The 27,250-nt window shown below is 42.4% G+C and overlaps 1 protein-coding gene across 1 annotated transcript in view; it reads left to right on the forward strand.

Moving 5' to 3' along the window:
• smyd3 (SET and MYND domain containing 3) overlaps positions 1 to 27,250 on the forward strand; it is an 81,413-nt gene that overhangs the window by 47,739 nt on the left and 6,424 nt on the right. Inside the window, exons 6-10 of the mRNA XM_030413421.1 lie at positions 14,981 to 15,048; positions 19,568 to 19,670; positions 20,516 to 20,626; positions 23,288 to 23,375; positions 23,951 to 24,125. Of these exons, the coding sequence (XP_030269281.1) occupies positions 14,981 to 15,048; positions 19,568 to 19,670; positions 20,516 to 20,626; positions 23,288 to 23,375; positions 23,951 to 24,125 (545 nt within the window). The remainder of the gene's footprint in view (positions 1 to 14,980; positions 15,049 to 19,567; positions 19,671 to 20,515; positions 20,627 to 23,287; positions 23,376 to 23,950; positions 24,126 to 27,250) is intronic.

Raw genomic sequence — 27,250 nt, forward strand, 5'->3', positions numbered from 1 at the left:
GAGGCATTTACTCAATGCACACACACACACACACACACTCTCTCACTCTCTCTCTCTCTCTCTCTCTCTCTCTCTCTCTCTCTCTCTCTCTCTCTTTCTTGCTATTAAACACAGCTGTAATGGACCTGACTGTCATTATGAGGATGACTATTGATTAAACACTATTTTGTGCCATAAAAACACCATTATCATTACGACCAGGTCCGCTCAAAACATGCAGGAACACACATGTAATGTATAAATGCATGAGCATTTGTTGGTGCGATTGTGATGTGTGAGCACGTACAAATGCCTGAACACATAAACACACGCAGAGACGCACACATGCAGAGGTGTACACAGATAATTGGATGACGCATTTGACCTGTAACCTGCCGGTCAACCTGGAGTGGGAGATAATTGAAGTTTTACAACCTCAGGGATTATGAGTGTGTGTGTTTGTGTGTGAGAGCGAGAGACACACACAGAGAGAGAACACAAAGCCAGTAATAGAAGAGGTTTGTATCTATGTAAAACATACTGTACATCCTTTAATGATACTGAGTTACGTAGAGAGGAGACATTGTTAACGGATATAAATCATGTTTTTCTCTATAGGAAATGTTCGGCCATTGAATTGTATAAGGTGAATGAAAACTGCTTAAGACATTTTTTCTATTTCTTTTATGGCATTACAGTCTAAATAAAACATTTCTTTTACACCATTGGTACGGTCAATCTTCAAATCTAGCCCTTAAAACAACCAATTAATAAACAGACTACAGCTTTAAAAGATTGCCACAGAGAGGCAATCTTGACATGAAGGAGCAGTGGCTTCACTCTGAGCTCTCTCCGGATGTCCGAGTTCTTTAACCAATAAGGTCCACTCGGACAAAGTCAAAACATTAAAGTGATCCAGGTTGTTATTTTCAACAGCAACTTTCAGCAAAAACTGTTGTTGTACCAAGCCGCACCGTTCCAGTGCACCATGTCGTGATAAAATGCCCAGAAGTTGACAGTTAATTGGGATGAGATCAGCAGTTGACTCCCTGCAACCCTGGATGTGGTAATAATGAAAATGGATGAGGGGCAGCTCACCAGTTAACTTGGCAACCGCAGCAGTGTTAACATGTTTGCCCCCAAAAAATGTGTCCAGACTCAGTATTTGTATGCCTTGGGGCTTTCTCTCTAATGCATACAGCCGATGGCCTGATCCCAGTGCACTGCTGACATCTCTGTGAGCCTCCTGTGGTCGACACATGCCAATCAAACATCCAGCAGTACCAGCACTAATGTATTCAGCCATGTACCAGCTTCAGCAGAGATAGGGAAGTCAAATGAAGGACAAGAAAGGACAGAGAATTAAATAATTCAAACCTCATCCAACTAAATGTTGGTTCCATCACATTTGAACATCTGGGCTGTGTTAACAATGTCTCAGATCATAAGGAAATATGTTTAAGGGTTTAAATACATATCAGTGAGGACAGTCTGACTTCATTGCTACATCCATTAAGAGTGTTTTTAGTAGTGTAACACAGCAAAATAGTGACCTGCTGTATGACCTATTGAGGGCTAGGTGTGTTTTTAATATGCTCATGACGACCACTGAAACAGCCAGCTTAGTCACTTGTCAGTGACCGTGTCCATTTCAGCTGGACAGTATTCATACTTGACTCAAAACTTGCTAGAAAAAGAAGAACTAGAAATATTTACCAATATATGGATTTATTTCCAGTTTGACATGCGTTGTGAATCCCACACTACTATTTCTGGCAGCAGTCTCTGTTGATTTTCGATTCCTTTGTTATTGGACAATTGTCTTGATTGACAAAATAAACACCTTTCTCTCAGCCTCGCAACTGATTTGAGTCGTGAATGTTGGAGCTAAACTTTCTCTGCTTATGAGTCTGCTTATCACCACTGCATTACAAAGCACCCAAACACACACCACCAAATCACTGCTTCTGTCCTCGCCAATGTATTGATGGGATTCTTTGTAGACCTATAATTACAGTTGCCGTTCCTCCTGTGAATATACAGCGTATTTCTCTTGCTCTTCCTGAAGTTTGAGTGTGTGTGTGTGATTTTAGTTTTTTGTTGTTTTTTCGAATACCCCTCATCATTTCTGTATTTGCACTTTCTCCCACTGGAGGTATTTTGGGCTGTTGCAGCATTTTTGTATTGTCAAATCGATGAAGTTTTCGTAATTCGCTTGCTTTTTGTCTTTTTGCCTGTCTTTCTTTAAGTTGCAGGCCGCTGTATATAGTTATTCATGAACACCTATATTTTTTGTTCATTCATTCATCATTCAAGATGGAATTTTGATGATAGGAATCTGTAATTACTGATTTTCCATTTCTGATAATTGTGAGATAGATAAATGACTACGTGAGTCCAGAGCTTCGCACTCAAGGTGTTAAACATAAAAGTAGAATCGGACACAGTTCAGCACAGCAGTCCAGACGCTGGGGCAGATGAGTGACGTTTCTATATCTGGGGTATATCTGCGTTCACTCAGGGTTAAGGATGAAAAGGATGCTGTAGCTGTGGGTTGAAAGTTAGGGTGCAGCAAACGCACAGAGAGAAACCCCATTCAAGGCCGACTGACTGCTGCCTTCAGAGTGGAAGGAGGAATAACTATTCCCCCGTGAAACACCCTTTGATTCAGACTACGGCAGAGCAGCCAAGCAGTAAAAAACGATTTCCTGCAAAGAATACTGCTCTGAAAACAATAACTAGCTCTTTTTATCTTCACCCTCCCCTATTCTCCCGGTTTAACCTGCACATGGACCGCCTGCTCCGCTAAACCTCGCTCTTTTCTCTTCATGTTTTCTTCATCTCTTGATTACTTGTTTCACGTAACTGGTTTCCGTGCTTCTTTTCTTTCTTTACTATGCCAGAAAATTAGAAGACGGTGGCAAGCAATGGTGTGTGAAACAAAAAACGAAACTAGCCCGATCTCTTGGGTCAGGTCTGTAAGCAAGCAGCAGTAATGCTTTAGAAGTGCTGCCGCAGCACTGATCAAAGAACTGCTTTGTGGACAGGAGCTGCCAGGAAGGTGGTGATTCTAACCGGCTGAAAACCACCTACACCCACAGAAATGCTTAAAGAAATTATCATAAAACACGGAGAGAATGTGGTTCCACGAACAAGCTTGTACACATTGACTGATTATCTCAAAGATGGATAATGGATACTTATGTCTCTGTCATGTAATACCTGTTACATGTTGAAAAGGCTTACCAATAAGTAGGACTGTATGTATGCGTGGATGCTTTACAAGATATTAAAATTTTGACCTTTGCAGCAGGAGGCACTGTGTGTTATGAAGGAATGTGTTTATTAAAAAAAAGAAAACTAGAAAGAAAATAGCCAAGAGATTTCAGGGAAATGGGGGAAGATTTAGTGGCAATGTTTGGGAGGCTGATATTACACCAACTGTATGTTTCTACAGTAATATACAGTATAAAATATGTATGTGTGTGTGTGTGGGAGCGATACACAGTATGTTCCGTAAATATGCTTCTTCCATATATGCTCGCTCTGGTGTGTTTGTGTGGGCAGAGCATACTGTGTGTGGGTGTTTTTTCTTTGTGCGTCTGTGTGTGTGCGTGTGTGTGTGTATGTGTGTGTGTGTGTGTTAGTGCGCATATGAGTGCAGCGGCTCTGTAACTCATCAGCTGAAAATGTGCCAAGTTGACAAAAAAACACATGTCGACTTTCTTTTCTCATTTCTCCCGGAGATGATTGGGTATCAGCATGGAAATGAGTCATTAGCGGGCAAGAGGCAATCTCGTGTTCGATTACACACAGCCCGGGGCTAACGGTGTGTGTGTCTGTGTGTTTTGTGTGCACGGACCACGTATTTGCAGTAATATACACTCACACGTATGCGTTACTGTTTGGGTAGATGATTGTGTTCAGTCACATCGGTGCTATTCCAACGAGTGTGTCCACTACTTCTACACCTGCTTAGTTTCGTAGGTACACACTGGATCAGATGTCTCGTTTCAGGAACTTCTCTGTACACTTTAAAGCAGAATTTACACGTTAACATGGAGCATTGAAGCAATCAGTCTACAACAGATTTTGATGTCTGTGTTCTCATGACTGATTTTGTGGTAATTTTTCAGTATCCTGACGTCCTCCCTGACAGATTAAGGTCTAAAACTTCTTGGTTTCATGGCCCCACTTCTCTAAGTTGGAGCTTACAGCTGTTCTTTTTTCTTCTGGCCTTCCGCTCGATATTCTGCTCAATGTTTTCCCAGGGTGCACCACTTTAATTCAGCCCGCCTGCTCTCGTTCACGCTCTGCAACTTCACTAACAAGTTTACTAACGAGTTTAAACACATTTCTGCTCCTCCCTCCCCTCTCCTGTATCAAGCCTTTTCTCACCCCTCCATCTTTTACCCTGTCCCGCCTCCCTCCATCCCTCCTGACTTTCTGCTGCTTCTTAACTCTCTCCTTCCACCTGTCTCCGCCCGTCTCATCTCTTCCACCTCCTCCCCTCCCTCTGCACTCCGCTCATCCCTTTTCTCTCACGCGCTCGCTCCTATCCCCTCCTGAGGTGGTTCGGCTGCTTTATGCTTGTTTAAACAGAGACGGACTCTTGGGGGTGGTTGTGTTCTGATTTTGAGAAAGTTAGTGGAGCAATTGGCAAAAAGGGAATGAATTAAAAACATGGAAGCACAGACCCTTTACATCACAGTTTCTTTTTCAGATAAACCATAAAAACATTGACATAATATACATCCTCACATTTCAGAACTTCCAGGATTTCATTTCCTCTCTTCCACCTCTTCTGTATTTCTATTTCACCACTTTTATTAAAGATTGATTGGCAATTTCTGTTTAACATTTTCCTAATTTGAAGGATGCTTGATTTAAAGAGCAGTTGCTTGACCAAGGGTGCCCAAACCTTTTCTCTTGGAGGGCTAAAGCTAAAAGCACACATCCATTGTTTTGTTTTGTTTAGTTTGGTGGTTAAAATTGTATTCAATTTTGTAAAGACATATGGATTAATATAATCATACAACAAAGGGAAAGGAACAGAATAGGAATATACAAATCAAAACAGAAGACAATAATTGTATTGAATTGTTTAAGTATAAGATGGAAAATGGTACCAGGATCTCAAGTTCCCTTAATTGATCTGTTTACCTTGCAAACAATTAAAAAACATCAACATAATTATAATTTGTCATTTTTATGTGTTCGAAACATCTGGTCGGCAAGTTTCAACCTTTTGACAGGCCAACTTTAACCTGCGCGCCAAATTTTGGCGAGCCCTGATCTTGACAGCTAGATCGAGATCTGAACTTGAAAAGAGCCAGGACTGGGTAGAAAGGAGCCTTCAAAGATCAATGTGAAAAGTCCACGCAGAGAAGACCAAAAAGAATCATTTCATGAAAGTTTATAGGAGATCGATAAAAAGACAGGACATGAAGGGAGAAATAGATGCAAAATGACAACAACAATAAAGGTCCCAGCCTTCCATGACACAAACACCTTGAGGTTTATAGTCACTGCCCGGAGCACCAGACACCAGAGCAACCTGAACCCAGTGTTTCAGTATAAATTGCAGTGAAAGCACTCATTCAAGGAAAAGACCTCATTGTTAAATATTTAGTTGCTGATTTTGTTGTATCTAACATATAGTCCTTCAATGATTTTAAGAAGAAATACATTGATTTAATTTTTTTAAAAAGCCCTAATCCAAGATCCATGTGGAGGGTGCTGAACTAATAATAAAGTGTACCGTCAGCTGTCCAGTCAGCAGTGAAACTTGAGACGGCTTTCATCGATGGTTCTGTGGCTCAAGCTCAGACCTCAGGATTATAAAATAATGTTGTGGATTTTTACTGCAGCTCTGATGGGGGTTTTCTTCCTGCAGAGTCCAAACATAACAACAGTTATGTACACACACACACACACACACACACACACACACACACACACACACACACACACACACACACACACACACACAAACAAACAAACATGCAAACAAACATGCAAACACACACACACACACACACACACACACCATGAACTCTATGGCAGCTGGTGCACACAGGACAGTTACTGAGCTAACTGTTAGCTGTTTCTGATCTCATCTGAGCATCACCTCAGTTACCTGAAGTCACACCAGTCTGCAGGCGGGCACTCTGATATTTAGCCTCCATTCAGTGGAGCAGGTACTTCAACAGTGAAACCAGCAGGTTGAGAGACACATCCACCCACACTGCAGCTCTCTGGTTACCTCATTTAAAGAGATTTAGATTCACATTACAGATAAATTAAATTTTTATGGAGTGTTCGTGCATGCATGTTAATTACAGAGAGCGTTTTTTGGGGCTGTGGTTTAATGCACAGATATGCATGTACGTGCGCTGCGTTTATGTTCAGCACGTCAGGCTGCCATCAGCAGAAACTCCTGTGAAGTCCCTAATGTGACGAGTGTGATTATTCTGTTCAAGTGATGATATATCATGATGGGAGGTCTCTTACTGTATGAACAGACTGCTTGTGAAGTAGGAATCGTTGTGTCACCCTCTCTACTGTGCCCTGACACACACTTTTTTACACATACAGTTGATTGTGAGGGAACTAAAGAATGAATCAGGTCAAAAATAAAGGATGGACACTGAGATCTTTGTGAGAATAAAACAGACTCACAGCATCGTCTCCTCCATTTTGGCATTTATATATTATTTCTATCTGTATTTGTGAAACAAGAGCTGATAAGACGAAGCCAAATTGCTTTCATAGACTTAACAAGTGCAACATTTACAGGCTCCAATATAGTAGATGGTGGTGGACATTTTTGAAATCTGAAAGAGGAAGGAGAATCAAAACAGTTGCAGTATGCTGTCGTCAAACTCGCTATGTCATGCATTGTAGACTAGAGAGCCTGAGACTGTCCATAAACTACAGGTTATGAACTTTATTGAGTGTGCCACAGCAGTTGCCGGGGGTATTACACAAAAGAGGGAATACAAAAGGACTCATGGTGTCCTGTTGCCTAGCTGGCTTCTGGAGGACCGTTTAGTTCCAACATACAGATTTAGGAAGTCTAAAGCTGTAAAAGGAATCAGCAAAAAACTACAAACTGCATTGTAAATGATCTACAATGATACAGTGGCATGAGGGTGTATTTACATACAGTCATGTTCCATACATGGTAAATTTAATCGGTAGACTTTCTTGCAAACGATTCTGCCTTTCATTACATTTATTGCAATGAATAACTGCCTTGTTTTTGTTCATTAAAGTTTATATATTCCAATACAAAAATGTGGAATTATGGATTATCCACTGCAATCACCCCCTTTCAAATATAATTGGCAAACCTGTGAGCAAAGATTTGCCCTATTGATGTGTGCCGCAAATATGAAGCAACGTTAGCATTCATTTGGAGTATTGTTTCTGGCCACTTGATGAATTTTAGACTAATAAAGTTCTCCTTTTAGCTCTAGTTTTGTCTCCACTAACCCCTGAGCGACATATCAGGCTCTTCTGCCCCCGAGTGTTGTTTGATAACTTTGTCTATGTGTTGCATACTTGATTTTTTTTTTTTGTCGAACATTTACGCACAAAACAACAGATCCATTGTTGATATAGAAATAGTGCTTACACAGTAGCCACTTTTAATGTGAACAGCAACAATGTTTTGTGCTCATTTTGCAAACATGATCCAATTAGAACGACAGTAATGTAACAAAAATGATCACTGAGACTTGGAGATAGGTTAAAAATGAAGGTGAAAACTGTGTATGCGTGCAACAGAGTACGAGTAGATGATGCGTGGCCTCATTTATTTTTCATATTTTTCTCTGTAATTCTGTCTATGTTTGTCTGCATGTCTTTTGAGAGATGAAAGAACCATGATTAGGTCATAAATACTTTATCAAAGCATTAATGGCGCACACACACACACAAACACACACACACACACACACACACACACACACACACACACAAGCGGCCTTTGATTGTGTCTGATGGCCTTTGTAGTTTTTCCAGATTGACAGTAATTGAACCGATTCCAGCAACATTAAAGACTTAAACCATCCAGTCACAAGTTTTTGAACTGACATGACAGGACAAAGCAAACCAATCCAGTGCCTCCGATATGAGCTGACAGGACCTCCCGCTCCCAACCGTCCCAGACCCCCACACCCATCCACTTAGAAACGTGCCAGCCGTATACGTTTCCAAAATGTCACTGGAATCATTTTGATCCGCCCCTCCCTCCCTGAATACCTAATGTCGGCACAGGCATTCAAAGAGCACAGAGTTTACTTTGAGCGAGTTAGCGTCTCCGTCTCAGTGTTTTTTTCTAGGCTTGGTCTCTTAGCAGTGATGGATGGACAAGTGTCAGTTTTGATTTAATCACATCCATTCTCATTTCATTCCAGCAGTAAATCTAGTGCATGTTGCATTCTCCTGGATGCTTCTCATATCCATATTTTCACTGTGAGTGACAAACATCAGCAATGAGAGAATGATTGAGAATGACAGTTTTTTGATTAAGTCTGGTCAGCAGATAACAAAATAAGCAGTAAACACTCCAGCAGTGCGCAGTAGTGTTGCTGATAAGTTTAGACTTACCATTTGTTCGTTGATGAAGATAGTCTGCTCAAACAAGTTCTCCAAATTAAAACAACAAAAAATGTCCATAACTTGTGGAGGCATTTTCTAAACTGACTGCTAGAAATATTCGTCTATGCCTTTGAAAACTGTCACAAATCACTGTTGAAAATAAATCCCATGTACATTATGGGGAAAACACACAAAAGCATAGATATGCACAAGGAGATTTGATCCCCAAACTCCAGTTTGTTTGACTAGTGTGAGCACTCCATACTGTGCAAGCACGGTACACTTCCTTGGCTCTGGCACGGCTGGAGAATGTGTGCTTCGGCATGGTACGGTTGCTCATGCACGAGCACAAGCACGGCTGCGCAATGTGGACTTGAAGTATAATCATGCTTATTACGGCGGCCCTGCATAATCAAGAAATCCAGGAATGTGAGAGGGCCGTCTACGAGCAAAAGCACACAAAATAAGTAAAAAAAGTCAGTAAGTCATGTTCTCTGTATTGTTCTCCGCTACAACGTGATGATATATGCACAAGAGGTAACTGTGCTCAGGCTCAGCTGCAATGTGAGTGAAGCGCAGCGGGGCGCTGGGGAGGAGGGACTATTGTGCTTCGGCATAGCACCGAGCAACCGTGCCAAGTGTGAGCGCGCCCTTTATTCTCTATGCTCTTTAATATTTTCTCTATTTATTTGTTTTTGTGGCAGAATTTAACATTTGAGTGACTTATCTCTACCTGCAGCTATTTGGTGTTTTCAGAACCAGTCGAACAAGTCCAGATCCAACAGTATGAAGTCAGGAACATGTGTATATATATATAACTGCCGGCGTGAAAAAGTTCTTTGTTTTCCTGTTCCTCCTGAGAATTTGACATTTTGGAGACGGGGCGCTCTTTTTGTTTTTTAATCTTATTTTCTATTTTCCACATCACAGGCAGCTCCCCGCACCCTTCACTCACTCCCTTGTCTTTGCCTCCGTTCCTCTATCTCACATTCATCATTTGTACAAGTTTCATCCAAATCTAATCAGCTGAAATATTGAGTGTGACAGGCAGAATAACGAATGAGCAAAACAAATGAATGGATGCGGGGACTGACATTTTCTGCACCATTCTGAAGAAAACCCTTCCAGACAAAACGCACGCTTTGGTGTCTTTTTTTGGAAAGCCACAGTAATTGTGTGATTCTCCACAGTGGGTATGGTAGAATCTCAATCATATCAGGCCTGTAATCCCCATTAAGAACCTGCTGTTAAGAATCTCTGCCTTATTATTTGCTGAAGAGCTCCTTTCATTTCAATTTGTGGAATACAATTCATTCACTCAAGATGGATAGAAAGTAGCCCTCAAGACCCTGTGGCATTCCCTCTAATGGTCTATCCTCACTGGCACTTCACCACAGAGCATTACCCCACATGAACCCACATTTGCAGCTGTGGAGGGCTCTCCTTATTAATTTGGGAGGTTATAAATGAACAGGGGTGAACGGTGGGGGGGCTCTTCCAATCTCTCTTCATATGATGAAAACAGCCATCACTATGGTTACTGATGAATGACATGCGTGTCCAGCTGTGGCGTTATTATCATGTTCTGTTCCCGCAGAGAGCTTTTCACATTGACGAGAGTTAGATCCATTTTTCATAAAATACATACAGTAGATCAGTCATGTTAGTTGCGAAGTGATATAACTGGTTCATGTACATGTGTAAAAAGTAGGGCTGAAACTGATGATAATTTTGATAATTCAATTAATCTACCAATTTTGATATCTCTTTTCATCTTTGATTTTAGAATATTATAGTATCACCCAAGGCAACATTTTCGAATTGCTATTTTTTTTTTTTTCCAACTGGCAGTCCAACAGATAACCCAGTAGCCTCTTCAAGGTCTGTTTCCAGGACAAGCAGCTGTGTGCAACAACAGCAGACCACAGCAAAGTGTGGAATCATGGCCGTTTCTCCAATAGCCTTCACTGTGGCCATGGAGGTGATCATTAGCACAGCTCGGTGGGCGGTCAGAGGACAGTGGATAAGACCTGGCAGGAGGCTCACAGCACTCCCAACAAACAAAGGCTTGTACTGTACGGCTGTTGGGAGGGAACGTCGAGCTGGCTCGCATGAAAATCATGCCAAGCCAAGCACAGAGGCATCTCCATCACCAAGGGGAAGCTGTCGGACCAGCCCTTCAACATTGGCCATGAAACGATAACAAGGACCTTAAGAACAGAAAGAAAATCTTGTAAAACCCCGCTGTGATCACTTCAACCAACTTCGGTCTGGACTTACAAGTCCAGTCAGCCTCATTCCACCTCATTTACTTCATAGCACTCACTGTGCCTGTAAAGGTTACATTTGAGGAGGCGTGAACAGTTGATGTAGGCAGCAGAGGGGTTCACAGCCGTATCATATCAAGGCTGTGGAAGGAGAAGGGAGTAAGGGGCAGGAGCGGCCGGCAAGCGGTCAAAGAACTCTCCAGTGCTGGTGAAAATTGCAGTCAGTGGGTTTTGATGAAGAGTAAGAACTCTAGCAGGGCCCCCAAATAGGCAGATGGTTTCTCGAGGGTGAGCCTGGGACACCGGGAATCAATGCTGGACCTCTACAGTGAACCCATTTCCTAAGTGAAACCTTCTGCTGAACCTCTTTCCCAGCAAAATACTGAGAAAAGCGGACGTCCATTTGATAACCCAGAAGACGGCATCATTCTCTTGATCACCCTGCTGGTTCTAAGCAGGATGCTAAAGGAGCAATGTAAAGGATACCGACAAATACTCCGAACAGAAAAGATATGTTTATAGACATAAAAGACCAGGAAAACCAGTAGATATTAACATTTAAGAAGCTGGAGCCAGTTCAGAAATGTTCTTGTGTTCTTGTTGATAAACTCTTTAAATCCACTTCCAGTCCTCACAAACCATTTTCTGGAAATATCTGCAGTGGGATTGAATCAGGCTAAGTTCATGTTTGTCAAAGTTTATCTCAATATGATGCCAGCCGTCAAACAAACAGTGACGCAGTGTTTGTTGAGCAGTTTAAGGTGTCTGTTGACGATTTATAGGTGCATTTTTCAGTGTGGTGACACCAGCTGCAACTGATGAAGTTCAAAGTGTGCTGATGCGAGTGTGTTTGTCCGTAGAAGGATTTTTGATACTGTTGCTGTATTTTTTACTTTCATCCAGCCAGGAAAGAAGCACAAAGAAAAAGGAAGTGAAGAGACAGGAAGAGAGGTAGGGGGTCGGTAAGAGAGGAGAAGAAGCTGTGGGAGGCTGATGGAAACACAGGAATTGATTCATAAGATGCCTTTCTGTGCACACACACACACAAACACAGATGCATAAAGCAGGCGGACCTTTTTCATACAGTATATGTGTGTTTGTATGTGTTTGAGCGTGCGTGTGTGTATTTGGGATGCATAAGGCGTCCACCAGCCGGCTCTGCAGATGTGGATGTTCTGCTAGATTGATTCTCATCCCCAGTGAAAGAGTTGGGGTGTGTGTGTGTGTGTGTGTGTGTGTGTGTGTGTGTGTGTGTGTGTGTGTGTGTGTGTGTGTGTGTGTGTGTGTGTGTGTGTGTGTGTGTGTGTGTGTGTGTGTGTGTGTGTGTGACAGAGAGATCTATGTCCAGCTGAGTGCCCTGACACTGTTTGTTTAAATTTTCTCTGCACTTCATCACCCCCCGCCCCCCTCCCTCTTTTTAAAACCATCCTTTATTTTCTCTCTGCATGGCCGATCCTCCGTCCTGCCACTGCCGCTTACAAATGCCACCTTCTCCTCACAGGGTGAAAACCCTTGGGGGGCTCAAATATCTCTTTTCATACAGGTGTACACGTGTGGTATGGTCAAAAAAACATACAGTTTCAGTTGGTTTCCTTTGCCCGCCCTCTTTCGCTCAACAAACCTGTGTGATTGCGGGTAATGTGTTACATAAAATGACGACGCTGTGGTCAGGATCTTGTTATGTGAGGCATAAAAACACTTAGTTAGGGTAAAGGAAAGATCGTGGTCTATGTATTAATCATCTCTCTTGTGTAATCTTCCATCAGTCTGGGGCTGAACCTGAATGAGTCAAAGCACGTCACTGCGCTTCTGGCCCTCGTCTTTTGCTCGATTCATTTGGTATGTGGGTGTCTTTATTAGTTTCGTAATAATGTGTTGACACTAAGTTGCAGGCTGAATGGTAATGCCCCCAAATTAACATGTGTCAGCACCCCTATGAATGGGTCCCATGTGAATTCAGTAGCTGACAGAGTTGCAGCAGTCGGACGCTGAATTGATGAGTTGATCTGCTGCAAGCCAGATGTGAGATCTCTCTCCCTTTTTTTGCAAATTCATTTTTGGGTTTTAGACTGTTGGTACGCCCAAGATATTTTAATCCTCTATTCCCAGAGCTGCATTTTTTTAATTTGAAAAATTGTTTAAACATGTAACCGATAGCCCAATTACTCGTTCAGCTCTGATTCATTGATGACAGCAGGAATCTTCTTCACTCTAGATCTTCTCGGGGCCAAGTTTCCCATAAGATAAAGAAAATGTTGAGCCTACACTAATCGCCTCCGTCTGTGTGTCGCCGCTGCTCGCGACAACTCCTGAAAATCACACGACGGCTCTTAACTGTTACTCCATCTTGATGTATTGTAGTTCATATATAACATATTGCCGTATTATATGATGTATCTGTCTCCCCCACTTTAACACATGCTTTATGGCACAGATGATGGATGTGTGTGAGAGCAACTGCATAACAAGGAAGTGTCTGTAAATGTGTGTGCGCGCGTGTGTGTGTGTGTGTGTGTGAGAGAGATGAAGAACGAACCGCGTGTGTGTGTTTGTCAGGAAGATTAAGTCGTACATTTTGCATATTCATATATACAATCTATGTGTGTGTGCGAATGTTTTTTTCCCCGTGTAATCACGTTCCCTCCTGTCGGCCTCCAGAGTAAATAAGTTGAGTAAAAACCCTCATTTCCCATGAGGCCCCGGCTCTGATGGCGTTTATTACAGCTGCAGATTAAAATCCAATCATTTTGCTGGGTTCTGATTCTGGTGTGAATATCAGCACGATGGTGGAAAAGCGTCTGTCTGCGGCTCGCTTTAAATCTCACCCTCCCTCTCTCTGCACGCCTCTGTCTGCATCTTCATCTGACAGTCTGAATACTAATGTTAGTAGAAGTTACATTTATTTATCTTCTGTCTGCATGGGGCAGGAACCACGACCACCAACACACACACACACACACACACACACACACACACACAGACACGCACACACACAACCGCACACACACGCACACACACATTTGTTTACCAGCGCTAGCTCAGTAATTGACACATCAAACGCTGTTGTTTTTTTGTTAACTTACTTTGTGTTTTGCTGTTTATTGCTGTTTCTCCCTTCATCGTCTCCATCTGTCTCTCTCTCTCTTTTAAACAACTTTTTCAAGCGCTTTATTATTCAAAACAATCTCCGTGCCAGCTCTCTTAGTTGAAAGAAACAAACCATCTCTCTCCCTCGTTTGAAATCCTCCCCCCCCCCCTCTCCATAAAACCCAGACTCTTTCATTAATTTGTTCCTGAAATGTGTCCTCTAAATCGTGCAGACCACCCCGGTGCATTGTGGGAGGTGTTTAAGTGTCAGAGCATCCAATATTTAGATTCATGACAAAGCTAAATGGAAGTTTTAGTAGCGGTTTATAGATTCAGGAGGAAAGCTTCACTGACTTTACTGTTGATTATTTCTGTTGGATGAGATCGGATACGTGATTGGAAAGGGTTTCGTTTGTGCCTCTATTCTCTTCTCTTCCTCTGTTTTGTCTCTTGTCATCCATCTCTCCATGTTGAAGGTGGAAAATTACTTTCATATCAACTTTATTGCAAAAGAATTGCGTGGTATTTTTTTTGTTAAGTCTTATCTTTTTTTCATTAGTCTCTTTGGTGCAATTTTTGGGGGAAAATATTGTCTTAAAATTCAAATTTGTTCCACTTTCTCACTTTCACGGAGCCTCGGGGAAAACAAAAAAAAAACATTTCACGAGCTCCCTTTGTGATCACCGATGCAGTCTTTCATTAACTTTGCTGATGAAAAATATTACACGCGTGTCTTTTTTTCCCCCCTCAAAAACGTTTATATTCTATTTAAAGACAGATTTTTTTCCCTGGCTCAAAAAAATCACCAGGTGGTAATTTTACACAATCAGATCCCTCTGCATCTCAAAGCAAAGACTTTGCACGTCATGTTTTACGTTTCCGTGCCAGCGGGGTTTTCGCAGGTGCCAAAGACATGTAAAAGAAATGTTCAGAACATACGATGAAAGGTGTTGTTGGTTCCCTGAAGCGATTTAACAAAACAATATCTATCTCACTCTCTTGTCTTGACTCTTTTCATCTCTTTTTTTTTTCTCCTTTAGGTGACGTGTAATTGTTTTACCATCAGTGACGGAGAGCTGCAGGAGATTGGCGTTGGGCTGTATCCTAGGTAACACACACACACACACACACACACACAGAAAAACATCTTAAAAGCATCATTAATTTCAATTTGGCTCATAATCTTTGTCAGATGGTGTCTCTCTCTTTCTCCAACTTCCACAATAAAAACGCCACAAAATTTAAATATGCTCTTGCGTTACCTGCCACAGCACACCGCGCCCCGACCAACCCCGCCCGCTCACTTTCAGAGCCCTCCCCAGCCTCCCTCACCCTCTACCCGCTCGCTACATTTCCCTGACAGTTCTTTGAAGTACGGGGGAGAGAATCAATGAATTTTGCTGTTGTGAGGCGAAAACTTGAAAATGAATGTTGACAGAATATTATAACGCTGTTTGGGGAAAGACGGCGGGGAAGAGAGGGAGAGAGGTGAGAACGCGTGGAGAAACGCACGGTTTGACTCCAAACTGATATGTGATTCTTGTCTGGCGTGTGTGAGTGAGAGACGCACACACACACACACACGCACACACACACACATAACTCACACAGAGGAAGGCGATATGCACTGTAATCCCCGTATTGAGTCCAGGGTGAATGGGGAGGGATTTGGCCTGTCGTTGCACATGTTGTTAGAGTTGTTACACACACACACACACACACACACACACACACACACACACACACACACACATACAAACACACACTGCAGGTATCCCAGCCAGTTTATCTGGCCGGTGTTGAGATGTCAGATGGTCACAGTGGCTTTACCAGAGCTCAGCCAAGCCATGTGTGTCTGTGTCAGTGTGTGTCTGCGATTTGTGTCGTAACTCATCCATAAATGATGGGACCGTTCACAGGATGGTCCCCTGCCTATTCATATTTTGGGTTGCCTAGCAACCGCAGGGTTTGCTGAAGAGAGGGGGATTACTCTGGTGGGTTCACCCCCCCATCCCCTTTCTGTTCATTTTCCTGTCTCCGCTGTATGTTTCCCATTTGGTGACTATTTTTCATCCCCTCTCAGTCTCCACAAGGCTCGTCTTTGTCCGTCCCCTTCTTCCTCTCAGTCACAGCTAATTGGAAAAGATGAGGTGAAAACCCATTGACTGAGTTCTTAATCAGGATGGAGATGGAGATCATTAACAGAGACCTTTGTTCACTTGTTGTAATCCACCCTGATGCTGTACCTCATGTCAGCTCAGAGTATTGTTACATAAACTCACATGTAGCAGGTGCCAAATCCTCACCAAGATATACTGAACTGAAAACAGGAAGAGGAGATGAGCTGACGATATAACACAGAGACGGGAGACATGTTTAAACCGTTCAAAGGTGTCATTCAAGAGCGTTTGTACATCTTCAGGCTCATTTATGCTCCCTTCTCAAAAATAGTTTCAAATTATATAACCGTACTTTCATGCTTCTTTTGCATTGACATACATGTTAAGCGAGAGAGGGCAGCGCTCTGAGTCAAATTGGTCCTGCAGGGACCTCCAGTTTTCCTTTGCCACCATCCAACTCACATTCAATTCCCATCCAGTCTCTCTGCCCAGATGAAGTTTCATCACACAGATGTCTAAAACGTCTCACCAGCTCGCATAACCACTCCTCAAAAAACTCCCAGATTTTAAAAACCTCTTCCTCTTGTTCTGCGGTTGTGTCTGTTTTGAACTATTGACTACACTGTAAGACTTCCCCTCACGACTGCCAGAGGTTACAGCATGTCGGTCCATATCCGTAAGCTTTAGAAAACCTGCAGAAATACAAATGAAATGAGCACAGAGTACAGACAGAAGGCTCTGTCCACTTTAGATGTGTATCTACCATGGAGCAATTTGGGTTGAATTCCGTTTCAGAGGTTTGACAATACAAAATGATGTAGTATGTGAACCAAAGCTCATGAAAGTGATCATATTCAAATACACTGAATATCAGTATATTGATTTTATCTTTTAAAATTGTCCGATCAAAAATGTTAAGTATTGATCTTCTTCATATTTAGAGGAGTATTAATCTGACATAATAACTGTCTTTTTCATAAATGGCAACCTTTTTTATGCTTTACTGTTACAAGATAATTAATGCCCAAAAACTGTGAAGCCATCAAAATGCAAAGTCAGGAAGTCAAGGAGTGCTGAGAGAATAATTTAGGGAAATGAGCAGGTCTTGATCCCAATCCTGGAACGTAAAAAATGACATTAATTAAAGGTTATTCCACTTTAAAACTTTTAAGGTCTCCATGAAACGCATTAGATTAGCCATTAGATAAAAAAAAAAAAAAAGATGTTGTCATTGTCATTGAATTATAAGAGTTGTGACCCTGAACAATCATAAAACAAATCACACACTGAGTGCACACAGGTGAGTTTCGACGCGTTACCTGTTCGTTCTGTAATGTATCACGCACAAGCTTTGCACTACATTCAGTGCCATCTAATTGATGTCTGCTGCATCAGTGCAGAGTTGAACCACTTCTGCACGCCAACGCATGAAAAGTAAAGACACAGGAAACGGTAACAAAGAGAAGAGGGAAGTATTTCACCCCCTCTCTCTCTCATTAAGTATCAATTAATAGCACCGTGCTGTCTCTACTCTCAAACCCTTATGATGCCTCGCTCCCCATCCTGCTGCATTCAGCAACAGTTAGTTTCAGCAGATATTTTTAATGCGAGATGCCGTTTAGTTAATTAATCTAATTAGCATGCTAATGAGCAGCTCTCCATCAGATAAAAGCATTGTTTCGAGGGCCTGATTTCTAGTTGATATTCAACGGGCAACTTCTCCACCGTGGAACAATGCCAGGGGGTTACTGATGGTTTTACAAAGGCTTAACACACACGTGCACTCACACACACACACACACACACACACACACACACACACACACACACACACACACACACACACACACACACACACACAGTCTCCTGCACCCATTGTTTTGCTCCATGAATATGATAAACGAGAGCAGCTGTAATGGAGGGGGTCATAAAAACACACAAACCTCTGCAGTATTTTTCTCTCAACCATGTGTGCCGTGACAGTAAATGTCTTTTTACGGGTTAAGGAGGTCTTAAAAACTTTTGGAAAAGAAAAACAAAACACAACTTTCATAGCTTTTGCATAGCAGTCATTAAGCACAGGAAAAATGCATCACGTACAGACTTAGACCGACACGTATGCACTTTTAGTGAAGGGGGCAACTTTTTTTTTTCAAGCTTTGTCTGAGGGGAGGCCCCCAGTGTCAGACTGTGATACCCTGTGGTTCAGTCTACCTGATACCTGATGACTTGTGTTGTGAGATTTTCCAACATTATCTCATAAAGCTGTTTCATTATGACAGTTGCGGCTCATCCTGCTTCAGCATGCCTGATTCAAATGAACGGATGGGGAATCGAGCTCTGCTGAAGCCTGATGACGAGCTGATCATTTGAAGCAGGTGTGTTTGAGCAGGGAAACATCTAAAACATGCACGACAGTCGGCACCGAGGAACAGGATTGAAAAACACCACATTATGATTTTAAAGGTGTTATTTATAAGAAAAGTTGAGTCTCGTGCCCCGACAGCGTTTTGGGATGGCAGCCGACCTGTCCTACAGTCCTTAAAGCATCCGTTTGTGACGAGTTAGGAGCGAGACTCAAAAATAAACATTTCTTAAGAACACCACCTTTACATAAAAACCATGTGAGATATACTTGCTAGTGATATTAATCTTCAGGGGAAAAAAACCCCTCCATGCATTCAATGAGAGTGTAAATAAAAACCATCCTTTTCGGCATCATGCATTTTGATGCTGCCAGTGTGCGTGTCGATGAGTGGGATGGTTGCTTGTATATATAGCCAATTTGGGAAATGAGTCAAAAGCCTTTGTTGTAGTGACAGAAGTGGAGTATCTGTCTCTTCCTGATTTATTTGTGTCTGAGAGAGAGAGAGAGAGAGAGAGAGAGGCTGATAGAGCGACATGGAAGGAAATGAAGAGTGACATTTGTTATGACAGCGGCAGAGAGCTCATTTTGTCACGCCGTGTCGGGAATTATCTGCGTATATGTGTGTTCGAACACTTCGTCTGAGTGTTTGGTTCATTTGGGCACTCAGTCTTAACTTATATGTACAGAATGAGATGTCAGATGATATTTAACCCCCCAGCAGCATGTTGGATTCAAGGTTCAAAGACACAGCTGTCACACGCTCTCAACTGGCTGATGGATGGATGGATGGCGATCTGGAGGGAGATGTGTCACTCGCCATTTGTTTTTCTTCTCTCACGAGTATGTCGGCACAAATTAACATTTCAGTGAACATTGGTGCCGGGGACTCGAGAAGCCCCAAACAGTCGGACACATGGCAGTTGGTGGCTCAGCAGGACGAGGCTCCGGCTGATTTGCCTCAGCGCTCTTTGCAAAACACTGTTTGCTTTTGCTTTATTGAGTGTGCTGCAGATGATGAACATTTTAGATTCACCGGAAAGTAAAACATTTAATCATAGATACATTTCTCTCTCTTCCTCCTCCCACCCTCTGGTGCTCTCCCCCTCCTGCCCCTCATCATCTCGTTTGCTCCCTCACAGTTTATCTCTGCTCAACCATGACTGTAGGCCAAACTGTGTGATGGTGTTTAAGGGTACAAAGCTGCAGCTGAGAGCCGTTCGGGATATCAACCCTGAAGAGGAGGTATGTGACGAGAGAGTGCTCACAGCATTATGGAATGCGACTCGTTATATCGACTGTGATGTCGCCACTGCTTTTTACGATCGTCTTCTTTTATGAGCAGTATTTATTGAATGTTTTTTCATTTGCTGTTGTTATTGACGAAGGAGCCGATGCCCGAGGCTGTTTTACTAATCTGAAACTAAGGAATCATAATTCCCATGAGTATAACATCACTGTGGTTATTGCCTGAATTTTAGTGGTGTGATAATAAATGTTGATGGAGGTACAATTAACTTAATGTCATTAAAGTGATCCTTAAATTGTAGCGAAGTGAAGTATCGCTGCAGCACGAGCGGGATGACACCTCGTAACTTGGCAGCGTCTTCCCTCATTTTCCATACTTCACCATTTCTCAGGTCCTCAGTCATCCGGGTCATGGTAATTATAAGTGCTAAATCGTAGGCAACTGGACGGGTTTCAGTTTCTTGAAGACGTTTCACCTCTCATCCAAGAGGCTTCTTCAGTTCTGACTATCTGTAAGGGGAGTCGCAGGCTTTTAAACTCTGTGTGGGAGTGTCCTTACAGTGTCATTGAGGACACTTGTGGGTTGTTGACCCAACCGCCCTTTATGTGGATTGCTAGGGCTAGGTGACTGTATGTAATGAGAGGCGTTTGTGCAATCCGGAAGAAACATACACACTTTGCCCCGACAGCAACCATACTCAATCAACGCAATTTAAATTCCAAATTATTCACCACGCTGCCTTGAACTGCTTTTAATTCTGATATGTATTGTAGCAAATATAGCAGAGTACTGCAGCAAAGTATAAAAAATATTGACAATTCACTGTCCTCTTTGTTTTTAGCTAACTATCAGTTACATCGAGACACTGTCATTGACTGAAGATGGACAGAAGCAGCTGGAGGACCAGTACCACTTCACCTGCCGCTGTCAGCGCTGTGACTCCCAAGACAAAGTAAGACACAAATACACAAACTACGTTGTCAGATTCACTGCTGATGTTTTCAGTGTTCACAACTGTCATTCAACATACATACTTACATACTGACCCAACAAGGCTTATTTCCCAGAATTAGGTATTTATCGAATAAAAGTTGGAGTGGTGTGTTAAATGTGAATATAAAACCGAATACAACTATTTCTAAGCTAAATAAAAACGCTCTGACGAAGCGTTCCTGAGCCCATGAACTAATATCCTTTATACATGTTTCATAAATTCCTATTTATTCTTATTTCCCTGTTATGGAGCACAAGTCCAAAGATATCTGAAGACACCCTTCAGATGATCTCACAATATGAGATTTTACTTCAGGTCTTCCACATCATACCTGACATTTCACTCCATATTCTACTGAGGTATTTTCATATTCACTACTTTGACGTGTTGTTTGTACCGTAGTCTGAACATAGAACAAAGGCATTTTTTTCCAGAAGTAGTTGCATCATTTAGAAAAATCTCTGACAGGAACTTAACGGAGAACCTAGAGAGTGGTTGTGCATGACGAAACAATAGAAGTGACACAGTGGAGCAGCGAGCTGTATTGAAAGAAAAAGCTTGTTGGCATGCTGCTAAATCACAGTGTGTCAGTGGTGTGTCGAAATATCTGAAACTGCGATAAAAACACCTGCAGAGAGGTTAAAATGGCTAAAAGTCCTCCTTCAGTAATCCCATTAAAGTAGAGGAGTGCTCCACTTATCTTCACTGACTCTGATTCTTACTGCCTGAGCCTATGTTTAGATCTGTTGTGTGCAAGTGAACGTGACCATGGTTGTTTTTAAAGCCACACACACACACACACACACACACACGCACTCCCATGTACTTTGTCTGTATGAAGTTCCTCTAATCTAAACATAACCAGGATTACTTCATCTCTAAACTCTGCAAAAACTGCTCTTGCTTGAAAAACGTGCTGAAAACTTGTGCTTTTCACATGACCTGATGTCAAACACACACATGCATGCACTCTCTCTCGTCCTCCCTCCCTCCCTCACACACACACACACACACCCCCACACACACACCTGCCATGCGGCTGTTGGCTTAGTCATCTGTGCAGAACATGTTTCGGTGTACACTCTCCTGTCCTCTCCTCCTTTTCCTCCTTCACTCTCACTTTCTGTCTTATCTCCTGCTGTCCTCCTCTTCCTCTCCGTCGCTCTGTCACGGTCCACCTCTTCGCACCTCTTTCTCTCTCTTTTTCTGGCTCTCTCTCTCTCCGACCACCCCCTGAAAAATGAGAAAAATTATCTTGTCTTTCGGCTGCAGTTTTATTTTCCATCCATCTTAATCCACTTGATCTTTTCGTTCCGGTGTCTCTCTTTCTCTCTCTCTCTCTCTCTCTCTCTTTGTCCCTGTGTTTTCATTTCCCCATCTCCCTCTCTCTACCTTCTCTTCTTCCCCTCTGCCTTCCTTCGCTTGTGCCTCCGGCTTTGTACTCAACATGCCATTCATGACACTTCAGGACTTACTCTTCCACAACACAGCAGCACTCAAAAATGTGTCTGTGTGTGTTTGAGATAAGGTGGGAGAGAGAGCACTCAGTTGATTCTGCGGGACAAAAGCATTCATTTTGTTCAACTCACCTTTGTTCTGCTTACGACAAACACACACACATGCACACACGGTCTCTGTCATCGCCCATCTTTCTTTTTAATCTTCAGATGATGACGACGGGCTGCTGCTGGGTTGTGACCCAAAGTTGTCATAGCGACAGATGACATGAAACCTAGTAGATGGTGTTTGTGTTTTCTTTTTCTCTGTCTGCATATGTGTGTGCAGTGTGCGTGTGTGTGTGTGTGTATGTGTGTGTGTAAATGAAAAAGGGTTTTCTATTAATACTACAGTTTATTTAGATTTCACTTTTAAATTGTAGTCGTTCGTGTAAAGCCTTGTGACCATCTTCCCTTTACATTCTGGTTGGGACAAACCCTCCCGACTCCCTCTGTCTCCTGTCTTCCTCTCTTTCCCTTTATCTTTATTTTTTAACCCTTTTCCTTCCTGACCAGTCGAGATTACAATCAAAGACAACTAAGATGCGATGCAAGATGGGCACTCTTTTAAATCACCGCTACTTAAGCAGCAGCTCCACAGCAGCACTCTGTAAATCCGTCAGACAAATGCACACCCACACGCAGCAGTACGTAAGTGCAGTGAGATCTATTGTCAGTTAGCTGAGGTGAGATGTACATAACACTTGGGTACGGGCCATAAATCTTTAATAAACTCACTACATTCTATCTGTTTTTGTGTGCGTGTGTGCGTGTGTGTGTGTGTGTGTGTGTGTGTGTGTTTCACTACATCTGCTCCTCATAATGGTACTATATGTGCCTCTGTGTGAGCCCGTATATAAGAGTGTTCGTTCAGACGTTAACGACTGCTTGGATGAAGGGTTGCACCAGTATGAGATTTTCAGGATATATTAACCGTCTAAGAACATATGAGGGTTTAAGGGGGGTGGTTGAAAAGCACTGAAATGACCGTTACATGACTAAAAGATTGCTCAGTAAATTCAGTATGGTATATAAGCGATTGTGCATGGTACAATAACCGTTGATTTTTCTTGATTGCAACCCCGTGTGGTTATTCAGGTGGTCCCTCTCCTCTCTTTCGCAGGACGGACTCATGCTCTCAGGTGGAGAATCAACATGGCGCCCACTGAAGGAGGCTCTGCCCAGACTGGAAGGACTGAAAGCAGAGTCGAGTATCCTTTACCTTCAAGACCAAACACAGCCAGTGAACACCGAGCCTTGTCATCATCCATCATCTGCTGCATCGTGGGATGATGATTAAATCAGTCGGTGCCTCTGCACTGCCGACATTTCATCGCCACTCTGTTGTGACTGTTCCACATTTCAGAGATTCAGGTCCTCGGGGCTGAAATGCTTTTACCCTAATAGGTTACATTAGGTTGTAGATGTAAATCAAGTTACCAGCGAATTACGATCAGTAAATGATTTAATTGGAATACAACAAAAACAAATTATAAGTGGAAGGAGTCTTGTATAACAATTTAATGTGCAAATATACGAAGTCGACGTCTTTAGAAGTATTAATGTTTCTACTCAGAGGTAAGCTCAGACCAGGAGGAGGACCTGATTTAATAAGTCAATTAAACTCACATTAAATGCGGATTGAGAGACGGCGACAGACATTACATAATTATGGGTCTTAACATAATCCTCAGAGCTTAGCAACCTAAGTAGAGCCTTTGCACAAAATAATATCAATATGTGTGCATCCAGTATAAATGTTGCTTTTCCTTAAGTGACCCTTCAGATTGGCAAACACTACTGGAGAGCTGCAGCCGTCTGTTATCAACTGTTGGCTGTGACGTGCCTGAAGAAAACCTGTATAAACTCAGAGTGACAGACATGGCTCTGGATGCTTCAGTTCACCTGGGGCACTGGGAGGAGGCTGTGGGATACGGGGAGAAGACACTCCCAGTATACAGGTGAGTCTCTGTGTGTGTTTCCGAGGTGGGATGTTACAACATGGGGAAAACTGAAAGTTTTAGCCATGGGATGGCTTAAATGTTCTAAATTGATTTAAACTTCATCTGCCTTTTAAATCTGGACGTGAGCTTGGATTGAGTGATCCGAGTACAGAAAATCAATGTGAGGAAAAGGACGTTCAGAGTGCATCAGAAGTGCAACTCCTTAGTTAAGGAATACTTGCAACTGTCTTAACCAGAGTGGATTATTACTTCAAAGATTTGGGCTACTCCTCAATCCTGATTCCTTAATAGTCGCACCAAGGCTTCAACATGGCATTTCATCTTATTTCAGGCCGAGCTCCATCCTTTTCTCACCCTCCAAAGATATGAGAGGATTCCCAGAGAGACAGGAAAACTTATAGAAAGAATCGACTATGTGAAAACACTTGGTATGTCATCTGGTAGTAATCTGTTAAGATAATATAAAATGAATAGATTGCTTGCTGAATTAGCGCTAAAGCCATTTCACAATATGTAGGATTCGGCCTGATAAAGGAGACACAGATTTCCGTCTGTTATCCCTGCAGAGGAGAATAAAGCTCAACAGGACTGGTGTATAAATTTAGTATAAAGTAGATGTGATTTAGAGGAAACGACAGAAAAGAAAATGCCCAAGTTTATCATTATAATCAGCAGTGACTGAAAGAGCTCAACAAATTGCAACTTCAGAAATTGCCGTCAGATGTGCAAAACACCAGCAACGGGAAAACATCTCTATCTCTATGGAGACACGAACATCAAATAAGGGGGGAAGAAACCTTCAAATGAATGAAACGCAAGCACATTCACTAACACAAGCATGGACAATAGAGGAAACCCAAGCAACTACCGCTCTAAAAGTCTTAAAGAACATAATGGAAGAGTGTGGGGGACCGTGACAATTGCTGCAGAGTGCTGATCTCCCTCAGCCGCCACATTAATCTGTTGTCGCGTTGGGGTTTCTGGTTTCTGATCATAATTTTTTGTGGACAGGCTTCATAGTTGTTTATTTATAAAAAATCCTATTGAATGTTTTAGGGGAAAATCATGATCCTTAGGTCACAAAATCTAATCCGCAGACTGGTATTTAGAAAAATATTTTGCTAGCTGCCCAGCGTAATGTGTTTGAACATCTAGATGTGATGTGGTATCTGGGTTGACAAGCTACCATAATCTTTATGTTTTAAACATAGAAGATTTGATCATGATGCAGCGAGAAAGGATATAAATACCAGGGGCGTCTAAATCCGAAATCGATCGCGATGAGCTTTCAGTTACAATCATCGAAGCAGGATGTGAAATTCCTCCAGTATTTTTATTCCCTTCACCCGAGTCTACTTGAGCTCGTCTGGTGCACGTCCAAATAGGACAGAAACAAACACCTAAAAGACGGCACAGCTAGTCCACTGGTCGAGGCGATCAACTGATCGGTAACCGAGCTTATTCTGACAGTATCAGAGATCCTTTATTGATTTGTTTGGGAGGGGGGTTTACTCTGGATGGATGTGAGAAACCCAACTTCTTAACAAACTGAGTTTCTATCTTTTGTTCCCCAAAAAGTGGTAGCTTGTGTTGAACTCTAAAATGTTTAACTTTTTGCAGGTTAGGGCTGGACAAGTTCGAATAATATTCACCCCAAGAAAGTCACCAAGACAAGATGTCGTCTTCAAGTTTTTTAAAGGAAAAATTGTACATTTGAATGACAGTTGTCGGGGCATGAAATCAATAATTTGTTTACCTTTTCAAATCCAAGTGTGGGTCTCAGAAAAAGGCAGGGCTGGAAACGAAAGCAAACAAAAAAATTCAAATAAACAGAAGACAAGATTATACATGGGAACAGGAGTAAATTGACAACACAATGCACTTCTCCTAATAAAGGGAACATCGCTGAAAGGAATGTGTGATATATCTATATAAGTCCAAAGTTGTAGCTCGATCTTCATGTCAGATTGGAAATTACGTCCCAATTTTTCCAATGGAGGAACACCTCCAGCTCTCACATATCCCCACCTCCTTCTGTGTGTGTGTCTGTGTGAGTGTGAGTGTGAGTGTGAGAGTGTCGGACTGATCGATATGGTGCGAAGGGCAGCGCTCTTGTGGTGTAGCCGTGCTCAGTCACTCTCACTCTCACTGTCTCGCACACACATACACACACACACACACACAAATCACCAGATCCACAAGAGAGAAACAGTAATAGAGCCTATCAATAAATAACCAGGACCCGGAGCAGCAAAGAAAAAGAGAGATGTTGATGAGGAGAAGGGGATGAAGAGATTGGTGTCAGCCAAAAGAAACTGAGAAAAATGTGTCTCGAGGTGGCAGAGTCATGGAGGGTAGTAGGAGTTTTAGTTTTTAGAGAGTGGAGAGAAGGGTCGGGCGAGGATGGAAAGTGAGAGAGGGGATGTAAGCAGGTGAGAAATTAGGAATGAGGGAGGGACAGAGGAGTGCAGACAGTAAAATGAAGGTGACAGATAAGATAGGAGGAGGGTCAAAAACTGCTTTAAAATAGGGATGTCGGAAAAAAGTGAGGTATAAATTTGACAAAAAGAGGACCAGAGGAATTCGCTGGGGAGACGAGGATGAAAGAAAGAGAATGAAAGAGAAAGAGAGAAAAGCATTCAAGAGAAAAGAGAGAGAGAGAAAGAGAGAGAGAGTGGGAGGAGGATCTTCCATATTCATCTCCTATCTTCCTCTGGGCTCTTCAGATGGCAGAGAAGAAAGATAGCTGCAGGAGTTCTCTATCGCTCTCCTTCTCCTGTCCTTCCCCTCATTCTGTATTCCTTTCTTCTTCCACTCTCCACTTTTTTTTTTTTTTCAGCTGCTCCGTTCAGTCTGTGATGTATAGAGCGGGCTTCTCCTCCACGCCTGTGTGCGGAATAATGCGCACCTGCTGCAGGCTGTACACGCCAGGCTTATTGAATGCCTCCATGCTGCACATACTTTTACTGCTGTCGACACGCTCACACACATGTGCACACACACATACACACACACACACACACACACACTCATGAATACATGAAGGGGCATGAAGTAAATCTTCAACCTGAAACAGTCTAACGCTAGTGAAAGGATTTTTGGATTCATCCTGCTTCTCCACT

The sequence above is a fragment of the Sparus aurata genome, chromosome 4 (genome assembly GCF_900880675.1).
Source record: "Sparus aurata chromosome 4, fSpaAur1.1, whole genome shotgun sequence".
Classification (NCBI taxonomy): domain Eukaryota; kingdom Metazoa; phylum Chordata; class Actinopteri; order Spariformes; family Sparidae; genus Sparus; species Sparus aurata.